Source organism: Zalophus californianus, chromosome 14 (genome assembly GCF_009762305.2).
Source record: "Zalophus californianus isolate mZalCal1 chromosome 14, mZalCal1.pri.v2, whole genome shotgun sequence".
In the NCBI taxonomy this organism is placed as follows: domain Eukaryota; kingdom Metazoa; phylum Chordata; class Mammalia; order Carnivora; family Otariidae; genus Zalophus; species Zalophus californianus.
Genome location: NC_045608.1, coordinates 29,181,627 through 29,203,846, shown reverse-complemented (window position 1 = coordinate 29,203,846; position 22,220 = coordinate 29,181,627). Strand labels below are relative to the sequence as shown.

The 22,220-nt window shown below is 47.7% G+C and overlaps 1 protein-coding gene across 3 annotated transcripts in view; it reads right to left on the bottom strand.

Moving 5' to 3' along the window:
- Positions 1-103: 103 nt before the first annotated feature.
- The window catches only part of DGCR8 (DGCR8 microprocessor complex subunit), a 35,028-nt gene continuing 12,911 nt past the window's right edge, over positions 104-22,220 (bottom strand). For all 3 annotated transcript variants that reach the window (XM_027577055.2, XM_027577057.2, XM_027577056.2), the window contains 7 exons: positions 22,114-22,212; positions 20,216-20,298; positions 6,336-6,436; positions 5,898-6,004; positions 4,607-4,734; positions 3,035-3,148; positions 104-2,061 (listed from right to left, as the gene is read on the bottom strand). In XM_027577055.2, the coding sequence (XP_027432856.1) occupies positions 1,978-2,061; positions 3,035-3,148; positions 4,607-4,734; positions 5,898-6,004; positions 6,336-6,436; positions 20,216-20,298; positions 22,114-22,212 (716 nt within the window). In that variant the 3' untranslated portion in view covers positions 104-1,977. The remainder of the gene's footprint in view (positions 2,062-3,034; positions 3,149-4,606; positions 4,735-5,897; positions 6,005-6,335; positions 6,437-20,215; positions 20,299-22,113; positions 22,213-22,220) is intronic.

Genomic DNA, 22,220 nt, shown 5'->3' with positions numbered 1-22,220 from the left:
AAAATGTCTCAGCCTGGGGGGGGAGGAGGGGGCGTTCTGGCGTTGAGGGTCCACAAGCCCCATAGCCTCACATGGTTAGAAGAAACACACACCAGCCATTCCCTTTTGGGACAGTTTTGCTTTATGCGTTCAGTCAAGGCTCACCCTTACAGCCATAGTTTAGCCGCCACCTGGAAGGTACATGACGGCCAGTGGCCATGTGGAGGTGGCATCAGCACAGGCTCCCCCTGCCCTCTGCCCCCACGGCATGGCTGTGCACACACAACACTCACACCCACACGGACACAGAGGAAGGACATGGGGAGGCTGCAGCAAGGCTCACTGCCTCTAGTTAACACATGTGCACGAAGCTTTGGTTCACAATGGTGCATCTGGCTGTTCTGAGGGCCAACAGTCATAGTCAAATGATTATTCACAGCTGCAGACAGGAGGCAAGACAGAAGCAAGTGTCTAATTACAGCAACTTGATTTGAGGGTTTTGTTTTATAAAGGTCAGCACAGAAGCCAACCTCAGTCACATAGGTGGTAAGGGAGAGATACACTGTGGGTGGCACACAAGACCGACATTCTGAATTCATGAAAACAAATGCCATCAACACCAACCACGGGGGATGTGATGGAGAATGGGCATGCCCGTGGACACTGCAGCCCAGCAGTGGGCCCCTGCAGCCGACCGTGCACCAAGAGCACATGCCACCCTGAACAGGCCCTAGGGACAGGGAGCGGATGGCCACCGCTACCTTGCACGTGGACCCAGGGCCCCAAGCATACCCATGTCTCCTGGGGCTCAGGGCAGGGACACACCTACCCCCGCACCTATTTGCAGGAGCCACTTGGAGATCACTGCCTGCTGGTCAAAGGAACAGGTGGCCATGAGGCCTGGCTGCTCAGGGCAGGTGCCCTTGAAATCCAGTGCAGCCACCATCACAGGCAAGACCACCGCCCTGCACGTGCTTGTGCCAGCTCTGGGAGGAGTGCCACTTTGTGAGCACGGATGGACCACACGGTCCTGTTTCCTCTTCTAAAATCCTCCTGCTAAAAGGCTTCACTTGTTTATATCTGCTATGTGATTCCAAATCTACCTTCTACTCTCACTGTAAAAGTTTCTTCCCAAATGCTAAAATATCATAAAAGCTTTAAAAATTGATGGGTGGACAGATGGACTTGACTGTGCAAAAATCTTTAGTAAAAAGTTGCCAGAGGCCAGTGAAGGTGAGGGGCCTCGGTGTCTAAGAAGGCGTGTTTTTAGGACATTAAGACTTACTCAGAAAAAATGGAGCACACGCCAGCCCAGGGCCCGGGCAACAAGCCAGGCAGAGACCAGCTGACTTCATACTCAAACTGGCAACATGTTTCAAGGATTCAAAAGAATCACCTTGAGGGCTTGCCTGCAATTTCTGAAAAATAGTTGATTCTAAACTTGTGTTTATTTTAAGCCAAAAAGGTCTGAAATACTCCTTCCTGTTATAACCTTTTCAGAGAAAAAGGGAAAACACAAGAGGCAGGGGAGGGGTGGGGGTGCCAGCGCGCACCTTCTGACCAGACCTCTGCAGTGGCCTGTGGGAGCCTGGGGCACAGGGCACCACAGGACTCGGCCACCACTTTCTCAGTCTGTCACTTCTTGTCTGTGCATGTTACATACTGACACTCAGGAAAACCTTCATCAAACCAGTCTGCAGCAAGTCCCCAGAGGCAGAGGTCATCCACAGCTATTGCCAAATTCTTGGTTCTCACCCATGTGGGCAAGCTGAGTCCATCCTTGAACACGTCCACTCAGACCTGTGGGCGGCCCCCAAGGAAGAGCTGCGTGGCCCTGCTGTCCCTGTGCACCAGAGCCCCACCCCTCTGGCCCCGGCCTTAGATGCCTGGCCGCAGGGGAGGAACTCGGATCAGAGGCCTGGAGGCTGCAGAGTGAGCGGCGCGTGGTGTCCCTGGCAGCAGAGCTGACAGTCCCCGCGCCTGCCCCTGCTGCCTCCCTCACACGTCCACGGTGCACAGGGGCTCGCCGCCAGGCTGGGCAGACGCCACAATAGACATCTTGGGCTTCTTCCGTGTCTCCTCCTGGAAGAACAACGAAGGTGAGGGATGCCAACGATGTGGGAACACGTGGCCCAGCCCAACCGCGGGCAAGAGACGCCCAAGGCAAGGGGGAGGGGGACGGTGAGCTCAGCACACTGGTGCCAGGTAGCCTCTGGAGTAGGAGGGCACCAGCCCTGGGGGGCCTGAGGAGTGGGCCGGATAGGAGGCTGGCTGGGTCTGCCTGGATGCCATCTCAGAGTACTGCGTGCTCGTGCTTCCCTGGCAATCAGAACACACCCAGAAGTGAAAGGCCAAAGAAGTTACAGCCACCAGGGACAAGCCACATGGGTGGGTCTCTCTCCCCGCTCCAACTTGAGGGCAGAAGTGAGGCATCTCCTGGGCCAGAAAAGTCAAATAAAACCTTCTCAGGGTTTTATACAGGCCCGGGCAAAGACCACAGCTGAAAAAGGTCCTATAGCCTAGAAGCCCCTCAGGCGGGTAGCTTCAGGAAGCTTCACCAGGACCGAGCCTTATCCGGGTCAAATTGTTCTATGAGCAGTGCTCCTCTCTCACAGAAATGCCAAGGGCCTGAAGAAGAGGTCCATGATGGCAGTCTGTCACCCACATGACCCTGAGTAAGGGAGGCCTGGCAGGTGCACTGTTCCTGCCTTCAAACAGCTGGTACTGAGTGGAAACACCCAGAAGCCAGGCCCTTCACAGCCGTACGCCAGGGCTGAGAGCTCTATAATGTAACTAAAAAATGAAGTGATTTGATGCAAGTGTCATGAATGCGGAAACACAAAGGAAAGGAAATCTCTGGAAGTACTGCGGACTCACTGGGAAGAGGGAGCACTACACAGGCATCAGGAGCCAGGGATGGGTTCCTGCGGGCTGACTTTACCCCCACAGCTGCCAGTTTGACCTTGACTCGACACCCGCCCCTCCCTTGAGGGCAAGGGGATGAAGGGAGTAGAGGGGCCATGGCCTGCGGTGCTGGCCGAGCCTGCATGCTCACCCTCTCCTCGGCCAGCCTCTTCATCTCCTCCTGCAGCTTGCTCAGGATGTGCAGGTTTGGCTTGTTCTTCTTGGCATACTGCTGCAGCTCAATCACGCTCTTGTCCGAGGTCTCCTGGGGGAGCACAGCGCCTCGCTCTCAGGAGTGCCTGGGGCAGGCCTCATTGACACACTGTGGCCACCAGCCAGAGCTGCATGACCCCAGACCGGCTGCCCCACCCTCAACCCACACCCGGCAGGCTGACAAAGCCACAGAGAACATAGACTAGTCCACGGCTGCCCAGCTCACTTTCTGACCATGCCACCCCCACTTCTGCCTCACCCTCAGCAGGAAGCAGCTATGGCCTCTTCCCTTCATAAGGCAAAGGCACCCAGGCAACCAGCTGCCTCCACTCCTATCACTGGTGCTGAGCACCCGCACTGCCCAGACCCTCAGAACGGAATGATCAGAGCATGGCCTCAGCCAGCAGAATGGCACACTGCCAGATGGAACACACCCTGGCACTGGGGCCCAGCTGGGGGCCCATTAGCCCTAGACACAGGGCTCTCTACATGTCTGCATGTCCTATGACCTTCATTGCAGGACCAAGATGTCCTGAGGCCCTTCCCGGGTAAAGAGGCCATCTGAGGAAACCTGCCGTGCCTTGCACCTGTCCTCCAAAAGATGCAAGCTAGGGCTGTGCCTAGACCGGACCCTCGCACTCCAACCTCAGGAGGGTTTCCACTCCTGGGCCAAGGCAGGCTTTCTCGCTCTCAATCTTAGTCCAACCAAGATGTTGCACAAAGTAAGGCATATAACGGCGGAAGTCAGCCTCATCTGCACTGCATCTGAGTTATCTCAGCAACTCATAACTTGAGGTTCCTCAAAGCACCCTACGGGCCCAGTGTCACTTCCTTCACCCCATCTTGTCAAGTCCCAAACGAGGGCCTCTTCAGGGATGCCACAATGACCACCCCTCCCCTTACTGGGGTGCCAATAACCCAAACTATTTCTCGAAACATCAGGAGAAAAACTAAAAACCATGAACACCTCCCAGTATTTCCTTCTACCTCACAAAGCACACAAACTTAAGGGTGTTGATTTAAAACTCAACAACTCAGCAAAACAGCAGAAACTAACCAGATGACATACAAGGCAAACAGGTATTCATAGCCAGGAAAAGCTGCCCTGCATCTCTTACTCTCCCTCAAGCTCCTAAGGGTCCTCAAATTAATCCAAGGGCTTCTACCCCCATGGGGCTAAAGGCAGGGGACAACAGGGCTCAGCTCAGAAGCTTCCTATTTGGGCTGCCAGCACCACCAGCTGCACCTCCTGCTGGGCAGGCCCTTCCCACACAGCCAGTGCCAAGCCCAGGCTTCTCAGGGAGGGAGACACAGCATGAACGACCTCCCAACCCCCCTCAAGGTCACAGACCGTGGCCAGCAGAGGGCCCAAGAGGCATCACTGAACAAGAGCAGAGCTGCCCAACTTTGTCCCCTGTGACAGCAGGACCCCAAACACATGCTCCAGGGTTGGGGGAGGAGGATGAGAAGCATGGAGGCTGCCCTAGGCCCAGGGGAGGGACCCAGTTACCTGTTTGACCATCTTGCTGCTTTCGCGGCCATACATGCGAAGTAAAGACCCCCAGTTCTTGACATGTGGGTGCAGCAGCTGAAGGATTTTCTGAGAGGCTAACTGTTTTCCAACTCTCTTATTCTTACCTGTGAGGAAGATGAAATGTGGAGAGGGAGTCCCTAATATCCAGCAGTCAACACAGCCAGCTCTCCGAAACAGGAGCACACCTGTCATGCCCCCACCCAGCTGACGGCATGTTCTACAAGAGGGGGTAGAGACGTGTTCTAGCCCTGCACTGGGGACCACGTCTCACAAAGCTGAGGCCAGGACCCACCCCACCCCACTTTACAGAAGAGCCCCCTCAGAGATTCCGAAAATCAGCACAGGCCCAAGGTATAGCTGACGAGGCCTCCCTCCCACCACACCCCACACGTCCAGAGACAAAGACAAGCAACAATGAGTGTCGGCAGGACGGACTCCACCAGAAAGACCAGAGGAGTTTCCAGGCAGGATTTCTATGCAGAGGGAAGGCAGGGCCAAGGAGCAAAGTGGGTCTGGAGAACAGTGAGTGCCAGGAGACACCTATGGCCAGGCAGAGCAAGGCGGGCCACGCTTCCCAGACAGGGGCGGGGGTCAATGGCCCAGCGTCCCTCCTCCGCCCCACCTGCCTGCTCCAGAAGGTAGCTCTGTGAGGACTGGTGTCTGCTGGATCACGGGGACACCTGGGTGTGCAAGTGGTTCTGTGATTTTCCCAGGGACAACTGGTATGTTACCTTCCAATTTACACAGTACTGGTTTTGTGTATAATAGTCATAGAAGATTTTCTTTTAAAATAAAGTTTTAAAAAGTGGTTACTCCGAAAACCAAATTCGGTAAAGAGCACAGGTGGTGCACAGAGATACCGAACACAGGGACACAGAGTATGGCAGGCCAGGGGCTCTGCTGCCATTCCAGGGACCATTCCACCCCTCCTCCTGCCACAGGGACCACGGGCTGGATGGGGCACTGGTGGCAGGAGGGGAACACACAGTCTAACCCGAACGATCAGCCCAATCCCAGGAACCAGGAGAACGGGGATGGTCCCGCCTGCGGGTGACTGGCTTTCTGAGGTCGAAAGGAGATGCCAGTGGACACACTGCAGGCAGTCAGCACCCAAGGCAGGAGCTCGGGAAAGATGCCAAAGCAGTGGCCAGAGACCAAGCCACAGAGCCTCAGGGCTGCCAGAGAGGCCACACAGCAGGGAGCCACTGCCCCAGCAATCATGAGAAATTGTGATGGGGTGGCCAGAGGCAGGGGAGGCAGTCCTTACACCAGCCGCGCACTGTGTGTTTGCCGCACGCCATGACATATTCGCTCTTCTGGTTTTTACCAGGAACCACTTCAAATTTGATGGATGTGTCACCCATTCCATGGTTTCTTTAAGAAAAAACAGAGACAACAGGTGACATCAACTAAGAAGGGAGGAAACAGCAACTTCAGGAAAGCCCTTTAAAGGCTCTCTGAAGACAATGCCAACCCTTTCCCCAAACCGCTTCTCAGCTGAGAAGGAGGGCAGTCTTTGCATACACCCGATCACGGGCTCTGACTGACCGCCAGGCACGAGGGGCTTCTGTGCACGCACGGAACACTTGCCACGGCCCCGCTTTTAACAGCACTGCTTAAGCCAGGATAAATGACTAGTAAAGACACTGGGCACCAAAAGAGAAGCCCCCAGGACCCCTCTCAGGAGGGGAAGCACCCGCCCTACCTTTTAAGGCACTCGTGGAGGATCTGATAGGGAGACAACAGTCCGGCCTTGCTGGTCAGCTCGTAGACCCGTGAGTCCTCAATACTGATGTGGTTAAAATACTACAAAACAAAGCAGCCACTCCTAAGTGCTGGACTGAGCCTGCTGGACGCACGGAGCTGCTCCCCACGCTGTCTGCTTGCCCCGGAAGTTTCCTGTCCTCTTTACTGCCTCAAGGAGCACATCACACCCCCACCTCACTGTCCAGCTGCCCCTCTGAGACAGGACGAGCAGCGCTGTGCTAGGTTGGAGAGAACATGTTGCAACAGGGTGATAGAGCCTGGTGCTGCCTGGGAGCCTTTGCTGAATCTAAGTCTGAACAGACAATTAGTCAGAAATCTAAAGACAGACAACCTTAGGAGAAAAATCTGAAGATCATCGTGAGACTATAGAAGAAAGAAGGTAAGTCAAGACAAAAGCAATGTACTCTAAAAAGGGCAAGCCTCCTGAAGGCTGCAAAGGGCCTGGCCTGGCTCCCGTTTCAAACAAAAAGTCATCCGTCCTGGCTCTGAAACCAATCACTATGAGAACCAGAGAACAGAAGAGACAGCACTTAACCTGTTTTTTAGGGGAAAAAAGGCAAGTTCTGCACAACAGAGGCAGGCAGCAGCCAGGAAGTGGCTCTGACCCCAACCAGGCCTGGGCCTCTGCTGAGCCACCCCCAGTGAAGGGAGGCCATGGCCTACCCATTCAGCACAGCCCACCTCCATAACAAGGTACCACAAAGAGAGTGGCTTATTTTCTCACATTTCTAGAGGCCGAAAGTCCAAAAGCAAGGAGTCAGCAGGCCACATTCCCTTTGAAACCTCTCAGGAAGATCCTTCCTTGGCTTTCCCAGGTTCTGACAGCCCCAAGCTTTCCTTGGCTTGTGGCAGCGTCACTCCCATCTCCACATGGCCCTCTCTCCATCTCCCTGCCTCTTCTTGTAAGAACATAACACAGCTGCTCTGGGGAGGGAGGCAGGGGTTCCTCTCCCTCCACCAGCGGACTCACTGTGACTGAGTCGAGAAAAGCAAGGTACTATTTCTGAAGAGGATTCCTGATTCTAGTGAGCTGAAAATCTCCCTGCTCTCATTTGGCTATTGTCTTCCAAGAGGTCCCCACAAGACACCTCCACTTACAAATGCCCATATCAGCGTGGATCAGTTTCCAGGGAAAGTTATTCACCAAGACGTCAAGCCCTGGACCCATCCTCAATGGCTGGCCAGGTAGCCAAACCATCAGCGGAGGCTGGCTCTCTCACTCAGCCTATGAGGACCAGTCTCTAACTGGCAGCCAGCACCTGGGCTATGGATCAGGCTGAGCAGGTGGAAAACCTGTGTGCCCAGGATCCTCCCTGCAAGAGCCGAGGCACACACGCACAGCTAGAGAACACATACTCAGAAGCCCAAACACATCCAACAGCCGCAGGCAAAGGCCTGCACCAGTTACCTGCACCAAGGGCCACAGCCACATGTGGCTCGTGGTTAACCTATGAGGGGCATATAAGAACTGCAGCACAAAGGGCAGAAGTGACCCACTGACAAGAGTATGGAAGAAACCTGGAGAATCAGTGCCCAACAGACCTTGAAGGGCCATGAGGGAGCACCACAGACAGCCCAGCACCCATAAATTCAACAATTTAGAGAAAATGGACCAATTCCTTAAAAAATGCAAACTACCCAAACTGCCCTTTTCAAGAAGCTGAATTTGTAGTTACAACTTTCCTGCAGAGAAAACTCCACATGCAGATGGCTTCATTGGTGACAACTGCCAAACATTTAAGAGGGAAAAAAAAAAATAACACCAATTCTAGAGAATCTTCAAAAAACCTTAAAAGGAGGAACAATTGCCAATTCATTTTATGATGTTAGTAGTACTCTGTTATTAACACCAAAGAGAAAACTACAAACTAACATCCCTCATGAATACAAGTATAAAAATCCTAAACAGAGTATTAGCAATTCGCAACCAGTAACACATAAAAGTATATGCCGTGGGGGCGCCTGGGTGGCTCAGTTGGTTAAGCAACTGCCTTCGGCTCAGGTCATGATCCTGGAGTCCCGGGATGGAGTCCCGCATCGGGCTCCCTGCTCAGCGGGGAGTCTGCTTCTCCCTTTGACCCTCTTCCCTCTCGTGCTCTCTCTATCTCATTCTCTCTCTCAAATAAATAAATAAAATCTTTAAAAAATTAATTAATTAATTAATTAAATAAAAATAAAAATATATGCCGTGCCCAAGTAGGACTTATCCCAGGGATGCAGTTTTTAAAAAATAAATCAATCAACCAAATTCACTCTATCAACAAATTAAAGAGGAAAAAAGGCCTATCAACAAATACAGGAAGGGCATTTGACAAACTGCCAACACCCTTTCATGACAAAAACACTCAACAAACTGAGAACAGAAGAACCCTTCCTCAACCTGATAGAGGGCACCAACAAAAAATGGAGAGCTAAAGTCACACTCAGTGGTCAGAGGCTGGATCCTTTCTGCCTAAGATCAGGAACAAGACTAGGATGTCCACTCTCCCCACTGCTACTCAACATGTAATGGAGCTTCTAGCCAGAACAGCAAGCCAAGAAATAAAAGGCATCTAGATTGGAAAGGAAGAAATCCAACCACCTTTCATCTCAGTCAACCTAGTCTGTACACAGGAATTCCAAAGAAATCTATAGAAAAACTATTAGAACAAATAACACAATTCGCAAAGCTGCAAAACACACAGTCAACATACAGACAATAAATTCCATCTCTCTACACTAGCAATCCACAATCAGGACTGAAACTAAAGTGCTACTCACAACAGCTCCAAAACATGTATGAAATACTTATGTCTATATCTAAGAAAATGAGTGCAGGATCTGCACACTGGAGATGACCAAGCTACAATAAAAGACATGAACGAAGACCTCAATAAATGGGGAGACACACTGGGGTTGTGAACTGAAAGACTCAATACCATTAGGAAGTACATTCTCCCCAAATTCATCTACAGATGTAACACAATTCCTATCAGAATCTCAACAGAACTTTCCATACTGACATACTGTTTCTTTATGGAAGGGCAAAGGAGCATGGTATGGAAGCACTTTTGAAAAAAGAACAAAGTTGGAGGGTTCACACTATCTGATTTCAAGAATTCATATCATTTGGGTGCCTGGGTGGTGCAGTCAGTTAAGCATCCGACTCTTGGTCTCAGCTCAGGTCAGGATCTCAGGGTTGTGAGATCGAGTCCTGTGTTGGGCTCCGCACTCAAGTGGCGGAATCTGCTTGGGATTCTTTCACTCTCCCTCTGCCCCTACCCCCGCCACAATCACGCTCTCTCTCTCTCTCAAATAAATCAAGAAGGTGTCATCAAGAAGGTGTGGCACTGGTGAAGGGACACACAGACCAAGGAGACAGAACCAAATGTAGAGACAGATCCACATACACATGCTGCTCCCCACAGACGTGCAAAGGCATCCAGTTGAACACACACCTACTGTACAGCCCAGCAAGGCCATCTTGGGTGCTTATTTATCTACGCTCACATGGAAACCTGGACAGCCTCATAGCAACCAAGTGCTAATCACCCAAAACTGGCAATGTGCTCAACACCCCTCAATCAAGAAGGAAGAACACACCCAGCACTGCCCTGTAGTGGGCACGCTCAGCAGCAAAAATGACCCAACCATCGACACAGGCACCAACAGAGACAAATCCTACGTGCATCACTGAGTTGGAGCCTGGTACTCAGGGTACCTACCCTGTCACTCCACTGATAAGACATTCGGGAATTGGCTAACCTAGGGAGACAGTTCAGTGCCTAACAGGGTGAAAAGAGAGAATTCTGACAACAAAAGGACAGTTCAAGAGAACTGGGAGGGGGGATTTGAAAATGTTCTTGATTGTGCTGTGGGTTACATGACAAAACTATATGCATGGTTCAAAACTCACAGAAGTGTACCAAAAAGTGTATTTAACTCTGTATAAATTAAAAAGTAAATTGGGGGGGGGAACCAAAAAGGCAAAAACAATGGGTCACTAATACCTAAATTCTAGAACAACCATGAACCAACCAGAACCCACAGGTATCTAAGAAGCAATAATATACTGAGAAGAAATCACCCCAGGTCTTATGAATGGGCATGGTGCCAGTTCTGGTCATCCGTTTTTGCCTTTTTAATCAACATCAAACAAGCCCTGCCCCAAGCCTCTACTTCCAGGGCAGCTCTCAAACTCTGGATGTTCTATATCCATGCCACCATTGCATGTGGACTTTGTGCCACTGTACCACAAGGACAGGAGGGCACAGCGAGAGCTCCCAAAGAACCAGGGCCCACTCAGCCCACCATGGCATCCTGCTGTCCGCCCCCCGGGAGTCCACACAAGAAGGGAATGCCCCCACAGCCTAAGCTCTGGCACCACACCTCCACAGAGGCACCATGGGTAAGAGGGGCCACCACCTATTGAGCTACTCATAAGGATGTGACAGAAACACTGTCACAATTTTTTAGGAGCAAGACAGCAAAATCAGTCAGGACTGAGATGCTCTAACACATCCAACCTAACAGAGAAGCTACTCTCTTCTCTAACAAATTTTAAAACAAGGGAAAAATACAATGTTAATGTGTGCACACACATATACATTTAAATTCTAAGTGTGAAAAACCCTCTCCAGAGGATGAGGACATTTTTGGCCATCGGACACGTATTTGGTCCTTATATCCAGTTCCTGGCATGGAGCTCCTAAAACCCTTAGAATTTCCTGAGCGATAGGTGTATCTTTTGTTATTCACATGAGCCCCTCTGGACCTCACCTCAGTTTATGCTAATGAGGAGACTGGGGGGAGGGTTGCGGGGGGGGGTGTTGGGGTTGGTGGGGACCTTGGACAGTTTCATGATGGGGCTGGTCACCAGAAAGACCAAACACAATTAAGGACCTGTTCATCTGACCAAACACAATTAAGGACCTGTTCATCTGGCTGTCCATGTGTATCCTTTATAATAAACCAGTAAACATAAGGTGTTTCCCTGAGTTCTGAGAGCAGATTCTAAAAAAGTTCTAATTCAAGCAAATTAGTGAAACTGAGCGAAGCCATGGGAACCCCTGAATCTGTCGTTGGCTGGGCAATGTGGGTGGCCTGGGCACCCCATTTGTGGCTTAAGTGTGAAGTGTGGGCAGTCTTTTGGGACTGAATCAACTCCATGTAGACAGTGTGAGAACTCAGCAGAGCTGTAGACACCTCGCTGATGTCAGAGAATTGGAGAACTGACATGGAAAAGCCCCTTGTGTGTACAAGGGAACTTTTACCTGGGATTTCCAAGCTGCCCATGTGGCATCCTCCACCTGGGGAAACCTCCTCTTTCTCAGCCTACTTTCCGATGTCATTTCTAGAAAGATCCCTCACTTTCCAGACAAGCCCCAGAATATATGGCCAGAACATGAATCTTACTACTACTGTTCGGCACAACCTGAGGCACAAAAATCCCAGAAACCGATAGCATCTGCCCTGGCAGATGCCTCAGGCAAATGCAAATGCCTCACTAGAGGCGCTGATGGGAAAGGCTCCAAGGAAAAGGCTGCAGCCACAATGACCTTGCAAACTGAGGGCAGGAGGAAAGGTGGAGGATGAAAGAACAGAACACAAAGACTGCCAGCTGGTCATCATCAAAACCATGCACCTCCAACAGAGAAGAGGTAACCACTGGCCTCTGATCAAGTGTCCCCTGATCACAAAGTGTGAGGCAGTGACAGGGTTGATGTAAAGTCTAGAGAGAGCTTGCAGCCCTCCAGGTGCACATCCCACTGCATGGCCACATATGAGGAGGCCGCAATGCAGGTGGTAGGACTGCAAAGGGCAGCTGGGACAGAGCAGGGAACTGGAGCAACAGACCACTGTGCAACACACATATCCTGCCAAGGCTGGAGGAGCCATGGAACACACCCTAGGTCCCTGTGCTGGCCAGAATGAAACTGGGTGGTCCCTGCTTAGGGAACCACAATGGTGCCAAACACGAAAGTGAACTAAAGCCAGAGCAAGCACAGACTTTCAGATTTAAAAACTGGAATGAGCTGCTTATTCATTCAACCACCAACCAAGCAAGATGATGGTATCTTAGAGGCCACAACACTAAAGAGAGACTGTCTTGGATGTTATCTTGAAACCAAGCATTCCTAACGCTTGTTGTACTAACCCTGGAGAACTTTCCATTATCTCAACATGTCAAAAAATTTTCAAGTCAACTGTAATTTACTGAGTTACTTTAAACTTTACCACAATAATAGCCACAGGCAAGGGGGGTGTGTGTCCTGCAAGATTCCCCATCCCTCCCTGCCCCCACTGGTGGCCAACAGCAGAGCCTGCTCAGATAAGCTGCTGTGACAAACAAAGCAAAGTTCCATCCTCCAAAAAGCCTGCTGGAGCCACATATCCCCTGCCTGCCTAGGCCAGGCCGACTACCAGAACCAGAACCGCGGTGAGCCTTCCAGTTTCTGCCGCCCTGTATCAGAGGACAGGGCGGTGGAGCCTATGCAGCCCATGTTTCATCAGCCACTACAACACCAACCCTAAGGGCCTTGGCGGGCTGTGGGGAAGGGTCTAGGTACCGGGTTCTCCAACATGCCCTGGAAGCCTCCCTGAACACCACTGTTCCACAGTCGGGTTATTCAGAAATAAAGTAGAAAATGTGATTTTTCCTGGAGGAGCTAATCCTTTTGATACTGTTTCTGGTGATTAGGCTCTGAGCACAGAATACAGACATTTGACTGCCATGGGCACTTTACCATATTTTATAATAGTATCAGTCTAAAAAGACTGGAAAAAAATTTTAAGTGCATCCTGAAGCCCTTCTAGAGTGGCAGAATAAAGGACCTCTGAAACTTGCTCCTCCACAGAATCAATAAAAATTGTCAGAATCAACTTCTTCGGAATTCTGGAAATTAAACAAAGACAACAATCTGAGGAGCATTTATTCAAGAAAAGTGGCTGAATCTTGGTAAGACAATGAGTTTTGTAGCATTTTAACTTGGCCCATTTCTGTCTCCTCTTCCCAGCTCTATGGTGGCCTTAGGAACCAGCAAACCCACAGCCACTGAAGAAGGCAGGATGGTTCCCCAACACTCCAACCCCAGAGAACCATCGCCATCTGGCCCAGCTGGTATCTCTATAGAAAAGTCCCATAATAAACTTGCCTTTGCGTGACCCAACTCAGAGCTCACTCAGTGCAAACAGCCCAACTCCCCAGGAAATCTGTCAAAAATAATCATCGGCAACTGTTTCATACTGCAATTGCCTAAGGCTGGGATACCAGCTGGCAAGCAAGAGGCAGGTCAGAAAACATAAAAGGGAATCTAGAGAATGAGACAGCTGCCCATAAGGGACTTTGAAAAGCTCCAATTTGGGGATCTAGGTGGCCACATGCATGCCTAGGAAAGACCCAAGAAGGCCCAAATCTCTCACCCAATTGACTTGGAAGCTCTGTGCAAGTGGGAAGGCTAAGACACAGTTGTCAACTATTAGAGCACTAAAGGTGACCATAATTTGCATAAAGAGCCCCCTGGCAAAGGCGAGGAGACTTACTAGTTTAGGTCAAGAAATCTCTGATCTGGATTTCACAGAACAGTCTAGGAAAGTCACTGTTATGGGTTGAAATATGTCCCCCCACAAATTCATATGTTGAAATCCTAACTCCCAGTATGCCATTATGTGACCTTTTTTGCAGACAGGGTCCTTACAGAGGTAATCATGAAAATGAAGTCATTAGGCTGGGCCCTAAACCCAACACGACACTACTGTCATTATAAAGAGGAGATCTGGAAATAAACACACAGACAGGGAGAAAGCCTGTTATCAATTATCTTCAACAGCTATCTCCAAATGAAGGAAAGAGGCCTGAAAGAGATCCTTCCCTCCCAGCCCCCAGAGGGAACCAACCCTGCTGACACTTTTAGAGGTCTAGTCTTCAGAATTGTGAGGCAAAAAATTTGTTGTTTAAATCACCCAGGTTGTGATATATTGTTATGCCAGTCCTAGCAAACTAACAAAATCACTAAATAACAACAAAAACAGCAAGAATAACAAATCTTGGGAAGGGGAGGTAATCTGATATCCAGAGTTGCCACATTATTTAAAATACCCAGGTTTCAATAAAAGAAATTATGAGATATGAAATGAAACACAAATGTATATGCCCTACAAGATGGGGGAAAGCAATCAATACAAACCATCCCTGAGGAAACTGGACTTACTAAAGACTTTAAATCAGCTTTAATAAATATGCTCAAAAAACTAAAAAAAAGAAAAACAAACAAAACACACCATGTCTAAAGAATTAAAGGAAAGCAAAGGAACAATATCTCACCAAACAGAATTTCAATAAAGACATAGAAATTATAAAAAATTCACTAGAGAGGTTCAAAAGCCAATTCGGTCAGAAGAAAGATCAGCAAACTTAAGACAGGAAAATCAAAGGGGTGCCTGGGTGGCTCAATTGGTTGAGCTTCTGCCTCTCAATCTCAGGGTCCTGAGTTCAAGCCCCGCACTGGTTGGGTTAATATCCAGTCTGAGGAACATTTAAAAAAAGAAAAAGACTAGTGACTATGAGGTCTGTGTGTCTATGAGACCTGTGGGCTACTGTGGGAGTATACCAGCTTACATATAACAGGAGTCCCAGAAAGAGAGGAGAAATAAAAGGGCAAAAAAAAAAAATGTGAGGAAATAAAGGCTGAAACTTCCCAAGGATGAAAAACATTACATATTCAAGAAGTTCAACAAATTCCAAAAGAATAAGCTAAAGAAATCTATACCTAGACATACCTGTCAAAGAAATCTATACCTAGACATACCTGTCAAAGACCAAAGAGAAAACCTTGAAAACAGTAAGAGAAACAACTCATCAATAATGTGACTCAGTAAGATGAACAGCTGACCTCTCATTCCTTGTAGAGGCCAGAAGGCAGTAGGATGACATATTCCCACTATGAAGAAAAAGAATGTCAACCAAGAATTCTATAACCAGCAAAACCATGCTTCAAAAACGGGAATCAGGGGCACCTGGGTGGCTCAGTCAGTTAAGAGACTGCATCGGGCTCCCTGCTCTGGGGGGAGGCCCGCTTCTCCCTCTCCCACTCCCCCTGCTTGTGTTCCTGCTCTCGCTGTCTCTCTCTGTAATAAACAAAAATCTTTAAAAAAAAAACAAAAAAACAAAAAAGGGAATCATTAAGACATTCTCAGATCAGCAAAACCTGAGAGAATCCACTGCTAGCAGAACTGCCCTCCCAGAAATACTAAGAGCCTTCCAGCTGAAATAAAAGGAACACTACAGACTGTTAACAAACTGAGGGCACTGCAAAAGGTAAAGGTAACTACAGTAAATAAAAGACAGTATAAACACATATTGTTTCTCTTTTTTTCTACCTGAATTAAAAGACAACTACATATAGCAATAACTATAAATCCATGTTTATGGACACATGACATACAGAGATGTCATTTGTGACAGTGAAAGCATAAAAGTGGGGGTAAATAGAGCTATATAGGAGCCAAGTTTTGTATATGATTGAAGTAAGCTGGCAATAGTCCAAGCTAGATTGTTTTTAGTTTAGATGTGACTGAAATTCCCTAGGACAACCACTGAGAAAATAACTATAAAGTATTTAAGGCAAAGAAGACAGTAATGGAGGAAATGAGGAACAGAAAGACATAAAACAGAAAGCAAACAGTGTCATGGCATACATCAATTCTACCTTATCAGGAATTACATTTCAATGGACTGAGCACCCCACCCCTCCACCTCGCTGAAAAAACAAAACAAAAAAAGTCAATAAATTTAAATAAAAACGGGTGCCTGGCTGGCTCAGTCAGTGGAGCATACAACTCTTGATCTCAGGATTTGAGTTCGAGCCCCATGCTGGGTGCAGAGATTATGTAAAAATGAAATCTTTAGGGGCGCCTGGGTGGCTCAGTTAAGCATCCAACTCTTAGTTTTGTCTCAGGTCATGGTCTCATGGGTGCTGGGATTGAGCAGGGCAGCTCCACGCTCAGTGGGAAATCTGCATGGGGATTCTCTCCCTCAGCCCCTCCCCCCACTCTCATTCACACTCTCCCTCAAATAAATTAATTCTTTAAAAATAAAATAAAATGAAATCTTCCCAAAAATTTGCCTAAGCCCTCGGATCAAAAGGCAGAGACTGACAGAAGGATAAAAACAAAACCCAATTATATGCTGTCTATAAGAGACATGATTTAGATTCAAAGTCACAAATAGGCTAAAAGTAAAAAGAAGGAAACACGTATCACACAAAGAATAATTAAGAGAGTAGGAGTGACTATATCAGATAAAACTGACTCTAAGACAAAAACTGTTATTAGAAATAAAGGATATTTAATAATGACAAAGGGCCCATCTATCAAGATGACATTAATATAATGAACATTAAACAGAACTGACTTCCAGTTTCAACACTTGTGACACCAAATGAGTGGGTTTCCACACCAAGCAGTTCTAACACTAACTGCCAGGAGTTGGAGCAGACTCCACAGGTTAAGGGCTCAGTCCTACAAGACTGTTGCCATCACTTGACCTCAAGTCCAGGTTGTCACCTGTGCTTCTGACTGAGCAGCTGTACAATACCGGTTCCCAACCCTCCCGCAGCTTCAATAATTTTCCAGAACAGCTCACAGAGCGCAGGACAACAGTTTACTTTATAACAGAGAACTGGTTTATTACAAAAGGATATAACTTAGGAACAACCAGATTGAAAAGATAAACAGGGCAAAGTATAAAGGAAGGGGTACAGAGCTTCCATGCCTTTTCTCACCATGCCATCTTTTTTAGCACCTCAATGTGGTTCATCAACCCAGACGCTCTCTGAACCCCTTCAGGTTTTTTTTTTTTTAATGAAGGCTTCACTGCACAGGCATAACTGATTACATCATTGGCCATTAGCGATTAGCTCAACCTCCACTGCCTCCTAAACACACACACACACACACACACATACACACACACACACACACACACACCACATGGGAAAGGGGGGGCTGAAAGTTCTAAACCTCTAATTATATGGTAGATTCCACAGGCAACCAGCTCCCATTCAAAGGGATGGTCCAAAAGTCACTTAATTAACATAAACTCAGGTGTGGTTGAAAGGGATGTGTTGGGGCAATCTGGCTGGCTCAGTTGGTGGAACATGCAACTCATGATCTTGGGGTCTTGAGTCTGAGCCCCACACTGGGTATAGAGATTACTTAAATAAATAAAATTAAAAAGAAAAAACAGGTATGTTAAAAATAAGAAAAGACATTCCATTCACCTTTATCAACCTGCAGCTTTTTAAAGAACTGGGGACAAAAAACAAACACTAATATATTGTAGAAGCTCTGCACCAGGAACCAAGAACAAACACCAAACATATACTTCTTATTATATCACAATACCACAAACATGTATGTATCTAACAACAACCCCAAAATAAATGAAGCAAAAATGGACAGAGTGAAGGGAGAAATAATTCAAGAATAACAGCTGGAGACTCCAATACCCACTCTCAATAACAGACAGAAGGCAGGGCACCTGGGTGTCTCAGTTGGTTGGACATCCGACTCTTGATTTCGGCTCAGGCTGAGATCTCAGGGTCATGAGACTGAGCCCTGAGTCGGACTCCAACTCCGTGCTGGGCATGGAGCTTGCTTGGGATTCTCTCTCTCCGTCCCCCTCTGCCCCTTCCCCACCACGGGCACGCACATGCACACTCTCACTCGATCTCTCTCTCTCAAGGAAAAAAAAAACAAAACAGAAGAACAAGGCAGAAGACCAAAAAAGATATAGAACAAACACCACAAACCAACTGGACCTAACCGACACCTGCTTCACCCAGTAACAGCAGGAAGTACACTTGCCTCATGCACACAGGTAACACTCTCCAGGGCAGACTGTATGCTAGGTCCTAAGACAAGCCTCAGTGAACTTAAAAGGACTGATTGAAATCATACAAACTATGTTTTCGAACCACACTGGAATTAAATTAAAGATCAACAACTAAAGGAAATTTGGGAAATTCACAAATATATGAAAAGTAAACAATCCTAGAATGACCAATAGTTCAAGGAAGAAATCGCAAGGGAAATTAGAAAAATACTCTGAGATGAACAAAAACAAACACAACACACTAAAGCTTATGGGCTGCAGTTAAAGTAGTACACAGAAGAAAATTTATAGCCATAAATTCCAGTATTTAAAAAGAACACCTCAAATCAATACCCTAACCTGAAGACACTAGAAAAGAACAAAATAAACCTAAGACTGGCCAAAGAAAGTATTGAAATAAAGGCTAGAGCAGAAATAAATGAAATAGAAAATAAAGAAAACAAAAAAGTCAATAAGAAAAAACAAACAAAACCAGAAGATGGATCGTTGAAAGATCAATGACAGTGACAAACCTTAGACTTGACCAAGAGAAGAGACGGAAACTACTAAAATCAGGAGTGAATGCAGGATCAGCACAACCTTGCCAAATAAAGCGGGTCATGAGCACACACTATGAAAGATGTATGCCAATGAATGAGACAGCCTAGAGCAAACGGAAAAATTCCTATACACATAAAAAGTCCCCAAACCAGCTCAAAAAGGAGCAGGAAATCTGAAGAGAAGTACACTTGAAAATTAAGTAACATAATTAAGTAACATCAAAATCCAGTCTAAACTCAGATGGTTTCACTGTGAATTCTACCAAATGTTTAAAAATTAATACTAACCTTTCACAAACTATTCCACACAAGAGAAGAGAAAGGCATTTTCCACTCATTCTGTAAAGACAGTATCCCCCCAACACCACACATTACAAGAAAACTACAGACAAGTATCCCTTATAAATATAGCTGCAGAAATCCTTAATACCAGCACGCTAAATGCAGCAACACACAAAACTTATGTACACCAAAACCAAGTGGAATTTGTCCCAGAAATCCAAGATTGGTTTAATATTCAAAAAACCCATGCAATATACCACTAATATGAATAAAGTAAAAGACAAAAACCACACGATCATCTCAACAGAAGAAAAACATTTGTCAAAATCCAACATCCATTCCTGAAAAAAACTCTCAGCAAAACAGAAGGAAACTTCCTCAATCGGATAAAACCCACAGCTAACACAGCATGGTTTAAAAAGAAGCCAGTCAATAAAGGACCACATGTCATATGATTCCATTGATATGAAGTGTCCAGAGCTAGCAGATCCATCAAGACAGAAAGGAGATTAGTGGTTGCCAGGGATTGAGGGGCTGGGGGACAGGGAAAATTAGGAGTGATTGCTAATGGGTATGGGGTTTCCTTTTAGAAAGATGAAAATATTGTAAGATTAGACCATTGTGATGATTGCACAACTCTGAATATACGAAAATCCACTCAACAGTATGGTTTAAAGGACAAAATGTATGGTAATATATAGATCAATAAAAGCCATTATAAAAAAGAAAGTCTTCTTCAGAGTTTGAAAAGCCCTCACTACAAATAACCATAGAATCATATTTATCCAAAAAGGTTTACTAGTTTTAAACAGTTCTTAATACAAAGAACAACATAACTTACAGACTCTGTCTCAAAGATTCCCACCATGGATCTAGTCAGGGGAGAGCTGACTGTGCACATTCTTTGCCACCCATTACAAGACACAGGGGGCAAAAATCTCAGAAAAAAATGTCATTTCCCCGCCTTGCTTGCACAAAGACAAACACGTTTCCCTTTATGAAATATGAACAAACAAAAATCACCTGGAGCTTGGATGACTAAATCCATACCTGCACTAGCCTGGGGATGGCGCAGACACTGCCTTGGAGCCACAGGTCTAGACAGAGCAGGATTATGACACTCACCTCAAGCTCTTCACTGTCTTTGGGCTTCTCCTCAGAGGTCTGTTTGACAAAGTCAGGGATAAGGATCTCCAGCGTAGCTCGGGCTATGAAAAGAAAAACCCCAAGGGTGAGGGTTTGGACCCAGCTTGCTTCCTGACTCCAGAGCAAGCTGCACGCTGGCTCCTGCGCAGGGCCAAGGTTCCCATGGCTCAGAGGGAAGCAAGGGCCCTGGGGAACAGTAGTGCTTCCGAGGCAGGGAGAGTAGAGGATGGAGGAGCACATCCTGAGCAAAGGACGCAGTGGGCAAAGTGTTACGCTGTGAGCAGCCTCCTAAGCCACAAAAGCTGTATGTACTCTTGCCCTGAGGTACTTGTAGCAGGCAAGGCAGGAGAGATCTGTTTCAAAGTCACGGTGGTGGCGTGCAGGCAATTGGCTCAGCAGGACCCAGGCCAAGTAGTGAGGCCTGAGGACTGAGCAGGCTGCTGTTGAGTGTGGGACGGAAAAGCAGCGAGACTGGACGGATACTCTTGAGAAAGCGTCTGCAGGATGGAGCAGAGGGATGGCTCAATGCTGAGCACAGATTTCTGAATGAGCAGGGCTGCCACTCACCACTGGGGTGGGGAAGTGGGGAGTGCTGGGGAATGGGGAGAAGTAACAATCTGACCCTATAGAGTCGTAGGTGCTAGCAAGTGAGATATCTAGAGGATCTGGGCAGAGGAAGTGGATCCTCATATGTGGGGAGAGCAGAGCCCTACTGCCAGGACGTTTCCACCCCCACAATGGGCCCTACTCTGAGCTATTTGCGCCATGACCTTGGTAGCACTAGTATGCTGAGCTGAAAAAGCCGTTTGGCACAATTTTTCTAAAATGGACAGCAGGCCTTCCCAGAGAAGGGGTGGAGTGTGTGATCCCAGCACAGCCTCACAGAAGGAAGGACAGAAAGTAACATATCCTCTCAATCATCCTCAGCATATACCACAAAAGAAAGCAACTCCAAGGTAAACTCAGAGTCACGTGAACAAAAGCACTTTTACCCCCCCCACCCCCCCACCCCCCGAGACCTGGTAAGAATGTGATGAAACTGACATACTTCGTGCCTGTACAGGGCAGAGTGCTTTGGAAACACTACAGCAGAGGTAGAAACCTTAAGAATAGAACGTGGGGGGCACCTGCCTTCAGCTCAGGTCATGATCTCCGGGTCCTGGGATCGAGCCCCACATCAGGCTCCCTCTCGGCAGCGGAGAGTCTGCTTCTCCCTCTGCCCCTCCCCCCAGCTCATGCTCTCTCTCTCTCTCTCTCAAATAAATAAAATCTTAAAAAAAAAAGAACAGAACTATGGGCACCAGGCCTGGGGTACACCCCCAACACCCACCCTAAAATGTGCTTCTTCCAAGAAGAGGCCAAGTAACCCTGATGGTGAGGCAGAATGGCTTCCCTTTTAACTGGAAAACATAGGCCTTCCCAGGGATCTGACAGGCTACATTCAGTGAGGGGCAGTCCCAAATCTAGAGATTGAAGGACTCAGGAATTCATCCTCTCACGTCAAAACCACTCAAGAATGCCAAGTGTGAAAATCCACCTCTTTGTCATCTAGCATGCCCACGTTTTGCACAGTTTACGAACAACCCCACTCTAGAACGTGTGCTCACGGCGGCCCAGTGAGCTCTGTGAGCAGTGGAGACAAGGGCGGGAGATTCTAGCCCAGCTGCCACAGAGCAGAGGTTTGAGTTTTCTAGTTTTATTTCTCACATTTTACTTCCTCTATTTGAGTCTTTTCCTATGAGCACATACTTTAAAAAACCAAGTTAGAGGATTACATAAATCAAATGGATTTGCCCCACCCCCAGCCCTCCCTAGCCAAGGGGAGGGGCGGACACTGTGGGCAGCATGGGTCTCTGACACCCAAGCAGGCACATTACCAGCTTTATTCTTCGCAAGTTTTTTGCTGCTTGCAGTTCCAGATCCATAGGTCACACCATCAATGGTCACCGAGGCACCAAAAGGCTCACTTGGGTTCTCTTAAAAT